Source organism: Peromyscus maniculatus, chromosome 2, assembly GCF_049852395.1.
Source record: "Peromyscus maniculatus bairdii isolate BWxNUB_F1_BW_parent chromosome 2, HU_Pman_BW_mat_3.1, whole genome shotgun sequence".
Classification (NCBI taxonomy): domain Eukaryota; kingdom Metazoa; phylum Chordata; class Mammalia; order Rodentia; family Cricetidae; genus Peromyscus; species Peromyscus maniculatus.
The window spans coordinates 106,128,654-106,143,013 of NC_134853.1; the positions used below are offsets into that span (position 1 = coordinate 106,128,654).

Genomic DNA, 14,360 nt, shown 5'->3' on the forward strand with positions numbered 1-14,360 from the left:
TTTGTTCCTTATTAAAGCTGTTCTCATTCTAGAACTGGGCACTACCCTCTCACAGTCTAGTTGTTTGCCATTTACTTACCAGCTTTCAGCTGCCGATTCCCAGGGGCCGAGAGAGGTTCTGGCCTTGGTAGTCTGACACATACTAATCAAATAACCGAAAGGTTTGATTGTAAATCAGAATGTCAGTGTCTCACAGGAAGAATTGACACTTGCTAAAATACTACCTTTCTTGTTCATCTGCCCACTCTCCTGGAAAAGGAAGGCCGTGAGCAGAACCGAAGCTTCTGAAATCTCGGTGTTTGAGTTGGCACCAGCGCAGAAATGGACCAGAGATGTCAATGCTCTTGGAGGGAAGAGCAAGGGACGGGCTAGTGATTACAAACAGAAAAGACTTTTATCTGATGAAACAAAGTGGACGCTGAAGGAAAGACAGCAGCAGCTCTCAGAGTTGACGGGACCCTGGAGACCCCAGGGACAGGGATGACTGACTGACATGTCAGCAGCAGCCAGAACTACTGATCATCTGCCCATATGTAGATATGTCTAGTTTCATTTAAAATAGTCTAATTTAAAAAAAAAAATCAGGTTTTAGAATTCAGTTAGGCTATGACTAGTGGGTGTTCGTATGGTCTGCTGGGTGATAAACAAGTAAAGATAAGCCCTTGTGGTTGGAGGTAACAACCTAAGACAATTTGAATGCGTGCACGTTAAATACACATTAAACCAAGTTCATAGCAGAGATGTACAGGCTCCAAAATTGAGGAGGAAAGGACAAGAAAGGCAGAGGAGGGGGGAATAGCTTCAAAGACAAGCGACTGCAGGTGGCAGTCTGCCAGGAACGTTGGGGGCCTTTCCAACTGACGTGTAAGTGATGAATACCACGCAGATGCAGGTGACTGATGTGAGCCACTCCTTGGCTCTTCTTCCTTTAGTGATGGGTTAGTAGGGCTAAGGTAGGTGAAGAAGAAGCTTTTGTAAGGAGACGCCCACTGTGCTTTGGAGGGAGGAGGGCTGTGTGTTACAGGAATGAGACTTTCGAATTCTACCTCAAAGAGACCTCCCTCATGTACCACCCTGTGTAGCTGTTGGTGGGGGGTGGGGGGTGGGGGGGGACTGGAGGCAGAGATTTCTCATTTCTAGGAAGGTGTTGCTAGCCCTGCTCACTCTGGGTAAGCACTAGTGCTTTTGGGTAGCTTCCACATGCACAGAAAGTTTCATGCCACTTCCCAAGGACAGCTTTAATTCTGGGCTATGTGTTAAAGGCTGCTGAACGTGTGATTTAATGTGGCAAGACTGAGGTATCAGCGACACTGTTGTATAGTCGCTCAGTCCTTCTCATCTACACTTAACACTGATGCAATTGTCCTGAGTTTGCAGCTAGAGACTGCAGTAGAAAAAGAAGAGTGAGTCACTGCCTTGGGTCACCTCAGACTTCTTGTCTTTAATGGCTGAAGCTAGGACTGAATGTCTTTGCTTTGTTGTGATTCACGCGCTCACTGAGCTGCACACGAATTCTGGAGCAGATTACCCTTGTACTGGCCAGAGGCAGACAACAGGGTCAACGGGGAGAAAGATGAAGTGGCTACTTTCCATCTGCCTCCTGGGATCTACAGCCCCATGAGAGGTACTAAGGATGTATTGGCTCTGTGCAACCTAGCAGCCTGGTATTTTCTGGAAGCTTTGCCATAATGCAAAAGGAAGTAGTGCATAAATGATGTGATGAAATTATTGCTGACCATGATTTTACTGCCTAATTAGTGAGGTGGTGCTATCTATGTAGGAGATTCATCTAGTTGGGACTTTCTTGAGCTGACCGGGGTTCATTTACCATTTTACAGTGATTTTTATCTCAGGAGACTAGAGGGTAATATGTTGAGTTCCTCAAAGTTCTTCTTTACTGACCTTTGATTCAGCATGCTTTGTGCTTTAAGCCTTTGTTACAGATCCTTTGCCATGAAAGGACTCCTATGTTAGGGACTTTTAGCACCAAGTGCATATTCCCTCTGCATTCAAGTTAGAATAAATGCCCATAAATACATGATTTTGAATCCTTGGCCTGGAAACACCTTGGGCAGGGGCTCTCAACCTGTGGGTGGTAACCCCTTTGGGCATCAAATGACACTTTCACAGGGGTTGCCTAGACCATCAGAAAACAGATAGTTACATTACAGTTCATAACAGTAGCAAAACTACAGTTATGACGTAGAGATGAAAATAATTTTATGATTGGGGTCACCACAACATGAGGAACTGTATTAAAAGGTCACAACATTAGAAAGGTTGAGAATCACTGATCTTGGGGTTCAAGGTCCAGTCTGTATTTCTTGACATCTTCCTATACCATCTCCTAACATCTCTCTCTAGGATGCTTTCCAAAAGGAGGTTCCAGTTGCGGCTTACATAGAATCGCTGATTTCGATGAGATGTAGGTGATATCTGTAGAATAAAAGAGCTTTGGCGTTCCTAAGCAGAACCCACAGTAGTTCCTCTGATATTTAGCAGCATAAGCTTTCAAAGAAAGTAGACAAAGAGCTGGGGAAAGGTGGAGATTGGCTTTGTTTAAGGTTAAGTCCCACAAGTTCTGAGGAGCCTCTTCAGGTCTTATTTCAGTTCTTTCATGTTTGAGACCAAAGCCATGAATTTCAGACACTCCACTTTGCAGAGCAATTGCTCTGTCTCTCTGCAACTTTGGCAGCCCTGTGCTTGCTGCTGTTCTCCTACCTTCCAATCTGTCAATCTGTGATGCCTTCTAAACTCCTTGTATTAAGTAGAGGCATGGGGAGAAATACTGGCTAGTGGATTAAGACAGAGGGACACGTTACTGCTTGGCAAAGAATTCAGCTTTTGGTACAAGGGCCACAAGGCTCTCTTCCCTTTGCCACAATTCTATGACATGGTCTGTCCACCACGATCCAGAGTGAGGATAAGGTGGGCCAAAAGCTAGTGTTTGGTTGGTATTAGGATGGTGAGAAATAAATCTAAGTAAATTTAATCCACAGAGGCTGAGGTCATTAAATTTGAACCTTTTCTCTGTTTCTCTTGGTTTTAATTATTTTTTTCATCATATCTATAATGGAAAAAGCATTTCACGGCCATTTTTACTACTTGGTTCCTTGTCCAGCAATGGAGAACATTTTCAGATGGGGGAGAACATTTTCAGATGGGGGAGAACATTTTCAGATGGGGGAGAACATTTTCAGATGGGGGAGAACATTTTCAGATGGGGGAGAACATTTTCAGATGGGGGAACGGTATTTCTAGGAACCAGGTCCCTGCTATGTTGACTCTTTACACATCCTTGGTAATTACTCTCCTCTTGGCATCTATCACTCTTGCTTGTCACTTTGATCCACAGGTTACAGGTGTGGCCAGCATTTAAGTTCCCTCCCCCAAGCTCTTCAGTACAGGAAAACCTTGACAAAGTGGCTGCTTGTAAGAAGAGCACAGAAGACACCCGATGCCACTGTGTGCCCTTCACCCATTCCACCCTTTGTCCGTATGTGGTGTTTGTATAACTTACTCCCTTGCCTTTCCACATTATGTTAAAAAAAAAATGCTAGAATGAAAACTCCAAATCTTTACGATGATTGTATGAACGCCAAGTTCACATTCGGTTTTTTTTTTTTTTGCCTTTGTAAATAGAAGATTAAATTCTATTACAGTAGTAATAACTCACACCAACTCTGTTCCAGTCAAGCTGTAGGGGTTTCTCTATCTTAAGTAGTCAAGTTGTTCTAGACTGAGCGTGGGGGTGGGTGGGTGGGGGTTGATGGTTTGATGGATTTCCCTAAGGTGATACAAGCTTAAGGGATATTGAAACCAAGGCAGAGAAATGTTTTTTTGTGGCTAACCAAGCGAGGAGGCAGGGCATGAAATGAGCAATGACTTATTCATGATCCAGATAGGCTGCCACCCTGCTTTTGAGCTGCAGGGAGGCCAGGCTCAAAGGGCAAGGGCAGTGTGCAGGCAGCGCCACTGCGGCTACCTGGAGGCTGGGTCACCTGAGTCAGGACTGCCCATCTACCGTGACCAGTCTGCCAGGGGCACGAACGACCCCCTACAGCAGAAGAGCGCCCCGACCCCACCCCCGGCTTCTGACCCTATAGGGTTACTCGCCTCTACACAGTTGCGGGGTTCCTAGAGCTCACCTGCCTCCCTCCGGCGCCCGGGGCGGGGCTTCCCGCGTCCCCTTTAAGAGGCCGCATCACCCGCCCTGACGTCAGGGTGTCTCTCCGCACAAGCCCGCGTCCCGCGCCGCGCCCCCGCGCCAGCAGCTCCGGCGGCTGCAGGACCAGCGGCGGCCCGGCGACCCCCGCCACATCTCCGCGTCCGTAGCCGCCCGCCGCGCGGCCTCCAGCATCCCATCATGTCGGTGGCAGGGCTGAAGAAGCAGTTCCACAAAGCCACTCAGGTAGGGCGCGTGCAGGTGTACCGGGGGTGGCCCCGCGGACGGACGGCCCCCTCCCCTGCGCCCTCCCTGGCCGGGTCCGGTCACCAATGGGCACTGCTCCCTGGTCCCGCTCCGTGACCCCGCTCCCGCGACCCTGCTCCCTGGCCGCCGCATCCCTGCTTCCTCTTCCCGCTCCGAGAGTCCCCACCAGCTCTGCCGCCCCGGCTCTCAGTCCCCAGCTCCCTCTGTCCCTGGCATCCCCGCTCCCTGTCCCCGCCATCTGGGCTCCCCACCCCGGTTCCCAGGCGGTCGCTCCCCGCACGGCAGCTCTCGGGGGCGCCGCACGCAGGGTGCCGCGCAGGTGCCTGGCGGCGCGGCGGGAGATTATGTAAAGTCGCCTCGTTGCGGTGACCTTGCGGTGCGGTGCGCCCCACTGTCCTGGGATGTGCCGGCTGGAGCGGTGTTCGCGCTCGAGGCTGCGGAGGTGCCCGCGCTTCGCGCTCCGGGCTCTGCGCTCCCTGGCCATCTCCAAACCCCTCCTTCCCAGGCCGCCCCAGGCTCCCAGCATGGGAGGCTGTGGTTCCTTCCAGGCGTTTGCATGCATTAACTTTTCCCTGGAGAACTCCTTGGTGAAGCTTATTTGAGGCCATGGCTTGCTCAGTGGTCTGCTTCTGTCAAGTTTCCCCAAGGATTTTACTGCCAAGCCATAACTCCGTTGTTAAAAACTTGAAAAATCACCGTCTGTTTATTTTTAGCGAGTCGTTTGCTAGATGTACCAGATTTTCTGTGTGGGGTGAATAAGCTGTGATTAAATACATTTAATCCAGACCCTCACAATTTAAATCTCATTGGGACCATCTGAAGGATTTTACAAAGAGAAAATATATGTAAATACTTGATGATATGACCCATTTCTTATATAATGTGTGGAATTACAATCCTTTTATTCATTTGGAACAGGTTCAATTTTAAGATATATTTAGCAACAAAAGACTTTATTGATAAACCGTTAAATACTTTTGCATAATCTAGCCTTTAAGGTCCTTACCATAAGCTACCTTTAATGGTGCGGTTTCTGTACGTTCTCATTCTTGAGTACCAGAGCAGCAGTACTGTGGGAAACAGCATGGAGAAAAGGTGAAGACTGTATTCCTTAAGTTTGTGAAACAGATGCAAGGTGAAGTTCACCCATAAGCGTCGCCACCGCGGTCACCAGACTTCACCTTCATCAAACTAGTTCTGTCAGTTTAGAAATGCAGGAAAATGCCGTTTTAGGAAAGTGCTTCTACCTATGTATTTTTGGTTTCCTCATTAGAATTGTCTGTAATCTCCCTACTAGAAATGTAAAATCAAGTACATTGTTGACTGACTTCTGACGACTTTTCAGTTTGCAGAACCGACTTGTGCTAGGGTTTTTTTTTTTTTTTAATTTTGTTACTTGCCATATTTCTAAACTAGACAGAAGCACTGATTTTACCAATATCAGATGCTTTTTCAACTATAAGGTATTTAGGATCCTTGGCTTTGGGGGAGGAAAAGCTAAGATTTGAATTCCCCTTCTGCCAGCTCTGAATTTAAGCAAGCTAGTTTTTGAATTTCCCCTTGCTAAAAATGAGACTCATATATTCATTTCTCAGGGATAAAGCATGGATAAGTGAATTTGCAGAGCATACATATAACTTGCTTAATAAGTGATAGCTATGAGCGTTAAGGGCCATTTCATTCATGTCAGGTACTGCCCCTTCCACTGGTAATGATGATGAGATGCCAGGAAACAGCTGGGTAGAAGTCGCATGTTTGGTAACAGGCACAATGACCATCTGACTCATTTTAGTTAATCCTGAGGTTATGTGCAGCTCTGAAAGCGGGGAAAGCCTCTTTGCAGGCTCGGAGGAGTTCAGGGATGGACTTGCTGTTTACTACCCTGAACCCAGATGCACAGTCGCTATCATTTTCTTCCTTTGCTGAAGAAAGCCTTTTGTTTGAAAGGTGAAGCAACACATAGCCTTATTCAGAGCTTAATGGACCTGATCTTTAAAAACTCAAGGCAAAGGTTACCCTCCTGTGCACGGATGTGTACAGAGGGTGTGTAAAGCGGGGTTGGTGTCTGCGTGCTCAGAGGTATGAGGGAAGTGGTCATGTCCTGCTTTTGCAGCCATTTTCCCACGGGTTTCTGGCCTTAGCTACAGAGGAAGGGTCAGGCCTAGAGCTGCTCCTGTTGAGGACTGCCATGCTGGTCAGTGGAAGGCGACATGTCTCCTCCCTGTGGAACTGAGCTTCTGACTTACCTTAGCTGACGTGGGTGGGATTTTGTTAATAAAGGCATATACCTTTAGTATCAGTACCACTGGTTTGGGATGCCCGATTAGGGTGTGTCCTGATGGTTCTCATATTAGAATTGATCATTTCTCCCTGTTGCCGATAGTTACTATGTAATTAAAATAAATCATTTTTTATTATAAAAACAGGACAAATGAGCAATTATGACCCTGCCTTCAGTGAGTTTTATTTATACTGAGATTTCATTTTGCCAGCAGTAGTGCCAGTGTGTAAAACCTTGTTTGAATTTGCAGCAGTCTATGGGAAAATAACTTTGGTTCTGGTTGACATGACACAAACCCATTACATATCTTTTCCTTTACCTTGCCGTTATGTGTTTGATGTGGTGCATACATGGTGTCTGTGCGTATGACATACTGTCTGTCATACTGTACGTCATCTGTGTCATCGAAATAGCCTTTTACAGGGTAAACTCGTTTAGACCGTTACATCATTAGTTTGCTAGATTTTATGTAACGAGGTGCCACAAACCGAGCGACTTAAGCAACAGAAATGTACTGCATCCCTTAGCTTGAGGTGGAGATGCTTGAGGTCTGAGGTCACTGCACCACAAAGGCCGTGCTCCCTCTGACAGCAGCAGGCAAGAGCTGCCCTAGACCTCACTTCCAACTTCTGGGGCTCTGTTGATAGTCTGGTTGATCTTAACTTGTATACATTGCCTTGATCTTGTCTTCATGCTCACGGGGTGTTATTGTCTGTGTTTGTGCTCAAGTTTCTGTTTTACAAGGATACCAGTCATGTTGGGTTAGGAGCCCATTTACTCCACTATGACCCTATTTTCCTGTAAGGTCACATTCTGAGGTAATGGAGGTAGATCTTCAACATAAACATTTTTGGAGTATACACTTCAAATAAGAGCAGCCTGTTTTGCATAAAAGGACTTGTAGTATTCTTAATACTGCATTTGAGTCAACATTTAGAAGGACAGTTCTATCTCTTAAGTACTATGTAATTTTCTTTTGCATGGACCAAGATATACTTTCTTGTTTTTTTTTTTTAATCAGTTTAGTAGGCTATTGCTACAGTCTGATTTGTCCCCATTTCAAATTCATGTGTTGAAAATTAATTGCTAATAAGATCGTCTTAGGAGCTGGGATTTAGAAGGTGATTACGTCTGAAGTCTCCACCCTCATGCATGGAATTACTGCTCCTCTCTCTAGGTTGGAGAGAGCACCCATTCCAATCTGCCACAGTGAGAGTGTAGGAACAAGATGAGTCTCCATTTGACACACATCTGCTGGTGTCCAGATCTTGGATTTGTTTATATTCACAAACTGAAAATAAATATCTATTATGTGTAAGTTACTGGCCTGTGGTACTCTGCGGTAGTCATCTGCACTGAGACAAACATGTGCCTGTTACCTTACTCTGTTTTCTGTTGTTGTAACAATACCAGATATCGAGTAATTTAGAAAGAGGCTGATTTTGGCTCATGATTCTGCAGGCTGGGAAATCCAGGATTATGTGGCTACATCTGCTGAGGGCTTGTGATGCTTAACTCATGGTGGAAATCAGGAGGGCAGGTGGGTGTATTAAAAAGCAAAATAAAATGACAGCCTCTCTTTTTAACGACTATCTCTCCCGAGACACCTCCAGTTTCTCAAGAGGGAGAATGAATTCATGAGAGAAAAATTTTAAACCACTTCTGAGGACTGTGTCCCTGCAGTCCACTGACCTGGGTCCCTGCAATTCACTTCCTTCCCCCAAGTCCCACTTTTCAATGCTGCTGTATTGAGGTTCTAGCATGTGAACTCTTTGGGCATATGCTCAAACCAGAGTGTCTACCTGTATCTTCTGATTTATCATTTTTTAATGATAAAACTCATTTTTGTAGGGTGTGACTGTGACACAGTCTGATGGCTGCAGATCGTCACCCTAGGATTTTTCACTTGAGAAAACATGATTCCTTTGGTACTCTGGGCCATTCTATTTTAACTCATTTATTCATGCTTTCATGTTAATTACCATGCAATATTTTCTGCAAGTCTGCTTATGCATTTGTTGATTTAGGAAACATTAAACTTATTAAGGTATACTCAGTTTTGACTTTATATAGTAAAATTTTACTTTCTTAATTGCTTGCTTTCCACAGTAAACTCAGTGCTACTTTGAAATCATGAATTTGGTTTACTTGCTTGGCCCAGGGCCCTTATGCCTCTGTCCTTTTGGTGAGTAGGTCAATAGGCTGTTGTGACCGTGTGTATTTTGTAAAATTATATGCCAAGCATTATGAGCAGATTTTCCTGATAAGGTGCTTAGCTGGTCACCAGCTTCTTGGAGGCATTCTTAATCTTTGCCTTCCTCCACAGAGTGAAAATGTAGGGTGAGAAATTGATCACATTTTAGGAGAGAATCCATCCATCTTCTATAACTGGACTTGACAGTACCTGGCCCAAATGTACCTTTCTCTGAACTAATTTTAGGAGCAGCCAAATATAAGAGAGCTTGCAAGAGATGCTAGGGTTGGATGAAATAATGCTGGTGTTTGCATGATAAGGGTGACTTGAACCATGTTTTTGTCTTTTTTTTCTTTCCTTTATTAAAAGATTAATGAGTTCACACTCACCCATACACTTGACATTGGACACGGAACTAGTAACGAAATAATTTCCCTTGAGTCTGTGGCTCTCCCTGACTAAAGTTTGATTCAGTTAATTTTTGGAAACTTTTTTCTTCATGGTGATTCATTAATGTTGTTTCTGTATTTTGGTTTTAATCTAGTTAGGAAAGTTTTGAGTGCCTTTCAAATTAATTACAATATTATTGCAGGCAGCAAGACTTGTTCTAAAAATATTCTGTCCTGGAGACAGTTCCTGTGTGCGGCAAGGGGCAGAGTGATTAGGGGAAGGGAAACCAGGTCTTACAGAGCAGATTTTATTCTGCTCACCCGTTAGTGCTGCTCAGAGAGTCCAGGGCTCCCAGGAAATCAGGATTTTGTGTAGGATGTAGCTGAGGAAATGGAAAGAGATATGAACAATTATAACTGGGTGAGGAGGTAGAGGTTCAGAACCATTCTAATATTCAAAATGGGTACCTGGCTGGCTTAATTCTGAATTTAAGACCAGATCGTCAAGTGACTATGTGGATAAGAAATGAGTGGATGCCTTGACCTTCCCCCATCATTCCCCATTCTGTTCTTGTGACTATGCAGCTGTGTTCTGAACTCTTTTAGGTCTTCAGCCAGGTGTGGCCATAGAGGGTTGGAGCATGGAGAAGACTGTAACACTCCAGAAGAATGGCCTTTCTCCTAGGATGTTTGCTTTAATGCTTAGGCTTCTTAGCCTCTTACAATAGTTTCAGATCTCTTTTAAATTTCATTATTCAAAACAGATAGAGATAGGTTTTTTTTTAAATGAAAACTCAACTATCTCTAAGAATTGCAGTTAAGGCAACTCTATAGTGCCAAGAAATCCCTGAATAACAGGCCCAATACTTTTGTGCATACAGAGCTCATTGTCTACCCATACATTTAAATATACAAGATGCCCCAGTGAACATGTCTATTGAGAAAGGACAGGATGGGGGTCACAGCAGTTCATTCCTGTTGTGTTACTGCTGATGTCCGGCCAAGTCAACATTGTGAAGGCCCAGACCCTCCAGCAATTGTCCTGCTGGCCAATGCTGTGAAGAGTCAGCCCCTCCAGTGACTGTCCTGTTGGCCAATGCTGTGAAGAGTCAGCCCCTCCAGTGACTGTCCTGTTGGCCAATGCTGTGAAGAGTCAGCCCCTCCAGTGACTGTCCTGTTGGCCAATGCTGTAAAGAGTCAGCCTCTCCAGTGACTGTCCTGTTGGCCAATGCTGTGAAGAGTCAGCCCCTCCAGTGACTGTCCTGTTGGCCAATGCCGTGAAGAGTCAGCCCCTCCAGTGACTGTCCTGTTGGCCACTGCTGTGAAGAGTCAGCCCCTCCAGTGACTGTCCTGTTGGCCAATGCTGTGAAGAGTCAGCCCCTCCAGCAATTGTGCTTCATCAACCCGGAATTTGGGAAGAAATTCTTCTCTTCTTTCTCATATTTGGTCTGTTCTAGTGTGAATAGCAGGAAGTCTGTGGGAGAGTCCATTTAACACCCCTGTTTATGTAAATGTAGGGATTGTTTTAACTGCTCATGGCTCTAGGCTGATTGGTCCTGTATTAGTTACTTTTCTCTTGCTGTAATAAAATGCCGTGACCAAGGCAAGTTATATCAGAAGGAAATTTTGGCTCATGTTCTAGAAGGATAAGAATCTACTGTGATCGGGAGGCCTAGCAGCAAGGGGCAGGTGTGACAGCAGGGGACAAGAAGCTGAGAGCTCCCAACTTCAACCCAAGTGCAAAGCAGAGAGGGAACTAAAAGTGATATGAGGTTTTTACTATCAAAGCCTGCCCTCAATGACACACTTCTTTCAGCAAGGCTACGTCACCCAAACCAAGTGTTCAAACACTGGGGCCTGTGGGGAACATTCATATTCATATTACCACAGGCGATAAAATTTCTTTCAAAACTTGGTTAGGGGACTTGGGAAGTGGTTCAGTCAGTAAAGCGCTTGTGTGGTACAAGCATGGGAACCTGAGTTTGATTCCCAGCATGCATAGGGGGGAAAAGCCTTATAAAGCTGGTGCTGGGGATGCAGATACAAGCAGATCCCTGGGACTTGCTGGTTATTTTATAGTTAGCAAGAGCACCTGGTCCCAGTGAGAGGCCCTGTCTCAAATAACAAGGTGGTTGGTGCCTGAGGAATGACATTTGAGGTATCCTCTGGCTCAACCTCCCCACGCTCCAGTTTAATAGGTTTCTGATCTCTTTTCTTCTCCTCAGTTCTATGAGTTGTTTATCACTGTAGGAAACCCTCTTCTAGGCCTCACTTTCAAATCAGTGTGTTGGTCCTGTAATCCAAACTTTATCCAGTTTGAGTGTATTACTCCAGATGACTTGATTAGGCCAATGGGTCTTGGCTGATCAAATTCCTTTTTCTTACTTTCTATTATTTGCTTCAGAGACCTAGGGTGAATCTGGATGGAGTCTGCTGTCATTATCACATGATTTACAAGGCTGTCAAAGGGAAGAGTATATTAGGAAAATATGGGAACTTTATGTGCCAGGAATTTATGTGAGCCCTCTTCCCTCGAATAGACAGACCTCTTTCCTTTTCATGTGGGTACAGCCTTCAATAAGAGAAGACGTCACTCCAAATACGGTTACTTCATGTAGGAAAAAGATGATTATATGGATCTATGAGCTTTTTTAGACACAGGGCATTGCCAGCCAACTTCCATAGTGCTGGAAGGTTCTATTTATTCTCCTAGGGGAGAAAAGACATCAATGAAAATGAGGCATTAATTGTCTTGCCTGGTGCTGAACTTATACTATCTATCTACCAGGCAAGAAGTGCCACTGGTGCAATCTTGGTACAACTGTTACGATGTAACCAACTGCTTTCTGGTTAGATTGAAGGCCTGCTCCAACAGGAGCCAATTCGTTCCTGTCACTGTAATCCTGGTTAAAAGCCCATGGCTGCAAAGGTCCTAGGTCCTAGAATAGAACCTACCATTGCTTTACTTAGTGGTCATGTTATCAATATGCCTTCTAAATGTTTATGTTTTTACCCATAGACTGGGGTTGCTTTCCACCTTGGTCAGATAAACTTTTTTTGTAGTGGGCAGCAGTCATTGCTAAGGCTTATAACTAGTCAGAGTGCTGAGATGAGACTGAGTGCTCAGCTTTAAATGGGACATCTTTATCATATACCCTCCCACTCCCAGCTCCCAAGGCTTAGGGAACACCACAGAGGAAGAAGCTGAAAGTCTATAAGATCTGGAGGAGGAAGCGTGCTGCCTTCAGGACACGGCATGGCCATGGCACTCACAGACTTTCAGAAGCTGTGGTTACTTGCACAAGACCTAAATAAAATCAAGCCAGGCAGTGATCCTATCATAGATTGGGGAGATATCTTCAGGTGACAGCCCTTACCCAGAAGCCATGGGTAGTTGATAGTTACTAGGAGGTCACCCTTCTTTGAGGGTGTGGCATGGTAGGTTTTCCTTTTTCCAATGGATGGGCACATACACATTCACACATGGGTAACACTAATTGGATTTAGTGGATTAGCAATAGGAAAAAGGAACCAACCATGAAGCCAGGAGGTTGGAAGTGTTGGGAAGATATTGGGGAAAAATAGAGGTGAGGAATGAGGAATGAAAAAGGCATATAATTGTATCTCATTGTATATGTGTATGAAATTCTCAAAGAATAAACAAAAGGCCAGACATTGTTTTTTGTTGATCACAGAAGAGCAAGTGAGGAAAATTGGAAGTATAATCAGGACTGGCCTTGCACTAAAGAGTGAGGGGGGAGTGAGAGAGCATACAGACAGCCCAGAGGCGAGAGAATAGCAACGAAAGTTGGGGCCATATACAGCTTTAAAAAACAAAACAAAAAACCTAAAACCAACCAGCTAAACAAACACCCGTATTCTATCAAGAGCCTGCATGGAAAAGGAGGTTTCCACCAGAGCTTCCAAGCAGGGGCCCAGGCTTGGCAACATTCTGACTCCTGAACACAGAGCCTAGTTGAACTGGCCTAGACTTTTGACTTGAGGCTGTAACCTAATAAATGAGCATTCTTTTAATCTGATACATTTGTGGGAGTTTGTTTTATAACATCAGAAAACTAGTGAAAATAACTTTCATTTGTAGTCCATTAGCTGGAACTTACAAAATGAACACAGAATGATTCTAAGTACAAAGAAAAAGGCCAAGAGAACCTGGTGTGCCCAGAATGGAGCAGAGTTTTAGTTAAAAAGCCAAGTGATACATATGGTATCACATATTTGTAATCCCAGCACTGTGGAGGCTGAGGCAGGAGCAGCTCTAGTTCCAGGCTAGACTGGGCAGCATTGTGAGAGACCCTGCCTCAAGACGCTCAAGTCACACACATACACACACACACACACACACACACACACACACACACACACACGTGCACACGTGCACACGCACACATGTGTACACACACACACACACACACACACACACACACACACACACACACACCCCAAATACAAAGTCTAAGAATTTAAAATGTTGTTTGAGTTCTACAAAAAGAAGAGCTAAAATTTTCCTCTCATTGTGTATAGTGTTAGTTTACATGTGTAATTCTAAGTGTATCTATACACATGCAGCATGTCCATATACACATATATGAAATTTAAGTACAGTTTGCAGAATCAATATTTTCTTATTATATGTATTTTTAAGAGATTTTGTTGTTTACTATTTTCCCCTTATAATTCTTAGGTGTGTTTGTTTTTAATTTTCATGGTTTTCTTTGGTGAAGCTCTACTTAATTCTGTGGTCCTTGGTTATTTGTAAGTAGTGGCATTATTAAATGCTTCCCAAGTGGCTCTTAGTTGAGTTGGCTGATAATACAGTGACAGCTTTATTAACTTTAGAATGAGGTACCTCTGACCAATAAAAGTTTTTAATTGTTAATCTTGAAGTGTAAGTTAGAATTTCTACCAGGGAGAACAGGGTGGTCAATTATTCACCCTGTCTGCTTTTGTAGTTGTGGGAGACTGATACAAATAGACACAATGAAACGACTCTCTCTTCTTCCAGTATATCATATGGTTGCATGAGAGTTTGAGGTTGCTCATGGA

The 14,360-nt window shown here is 44.5% G+C and overlaps 1 protein-coding gene across 1 annotated transcript in view; it reads left to right on the forward strand.

Moving 5' to 3' along the window:
- Positions 1–3,946: 3,946 nt before the first annotated feature.
- Positions 3,947–14,360, forward strand: part of Sh3gl2 (SH3 domain containing GRB2 like 2, endophilin A1) — a 183,010-nt gene continuing 172,596 nt past the window's right edge. The window contains exon 1 of the mRNA XM_006975982.4: positions 3,947–4,411. Coding sequence (XP_006976044.1) covers positions 4,367–4,411 — 45 coding nt within the window. The 5' untranslated portion in view covers positions 3,947–4,366. The remainder of the gene's footprint in view (positions 4,412–14,360) is intronic.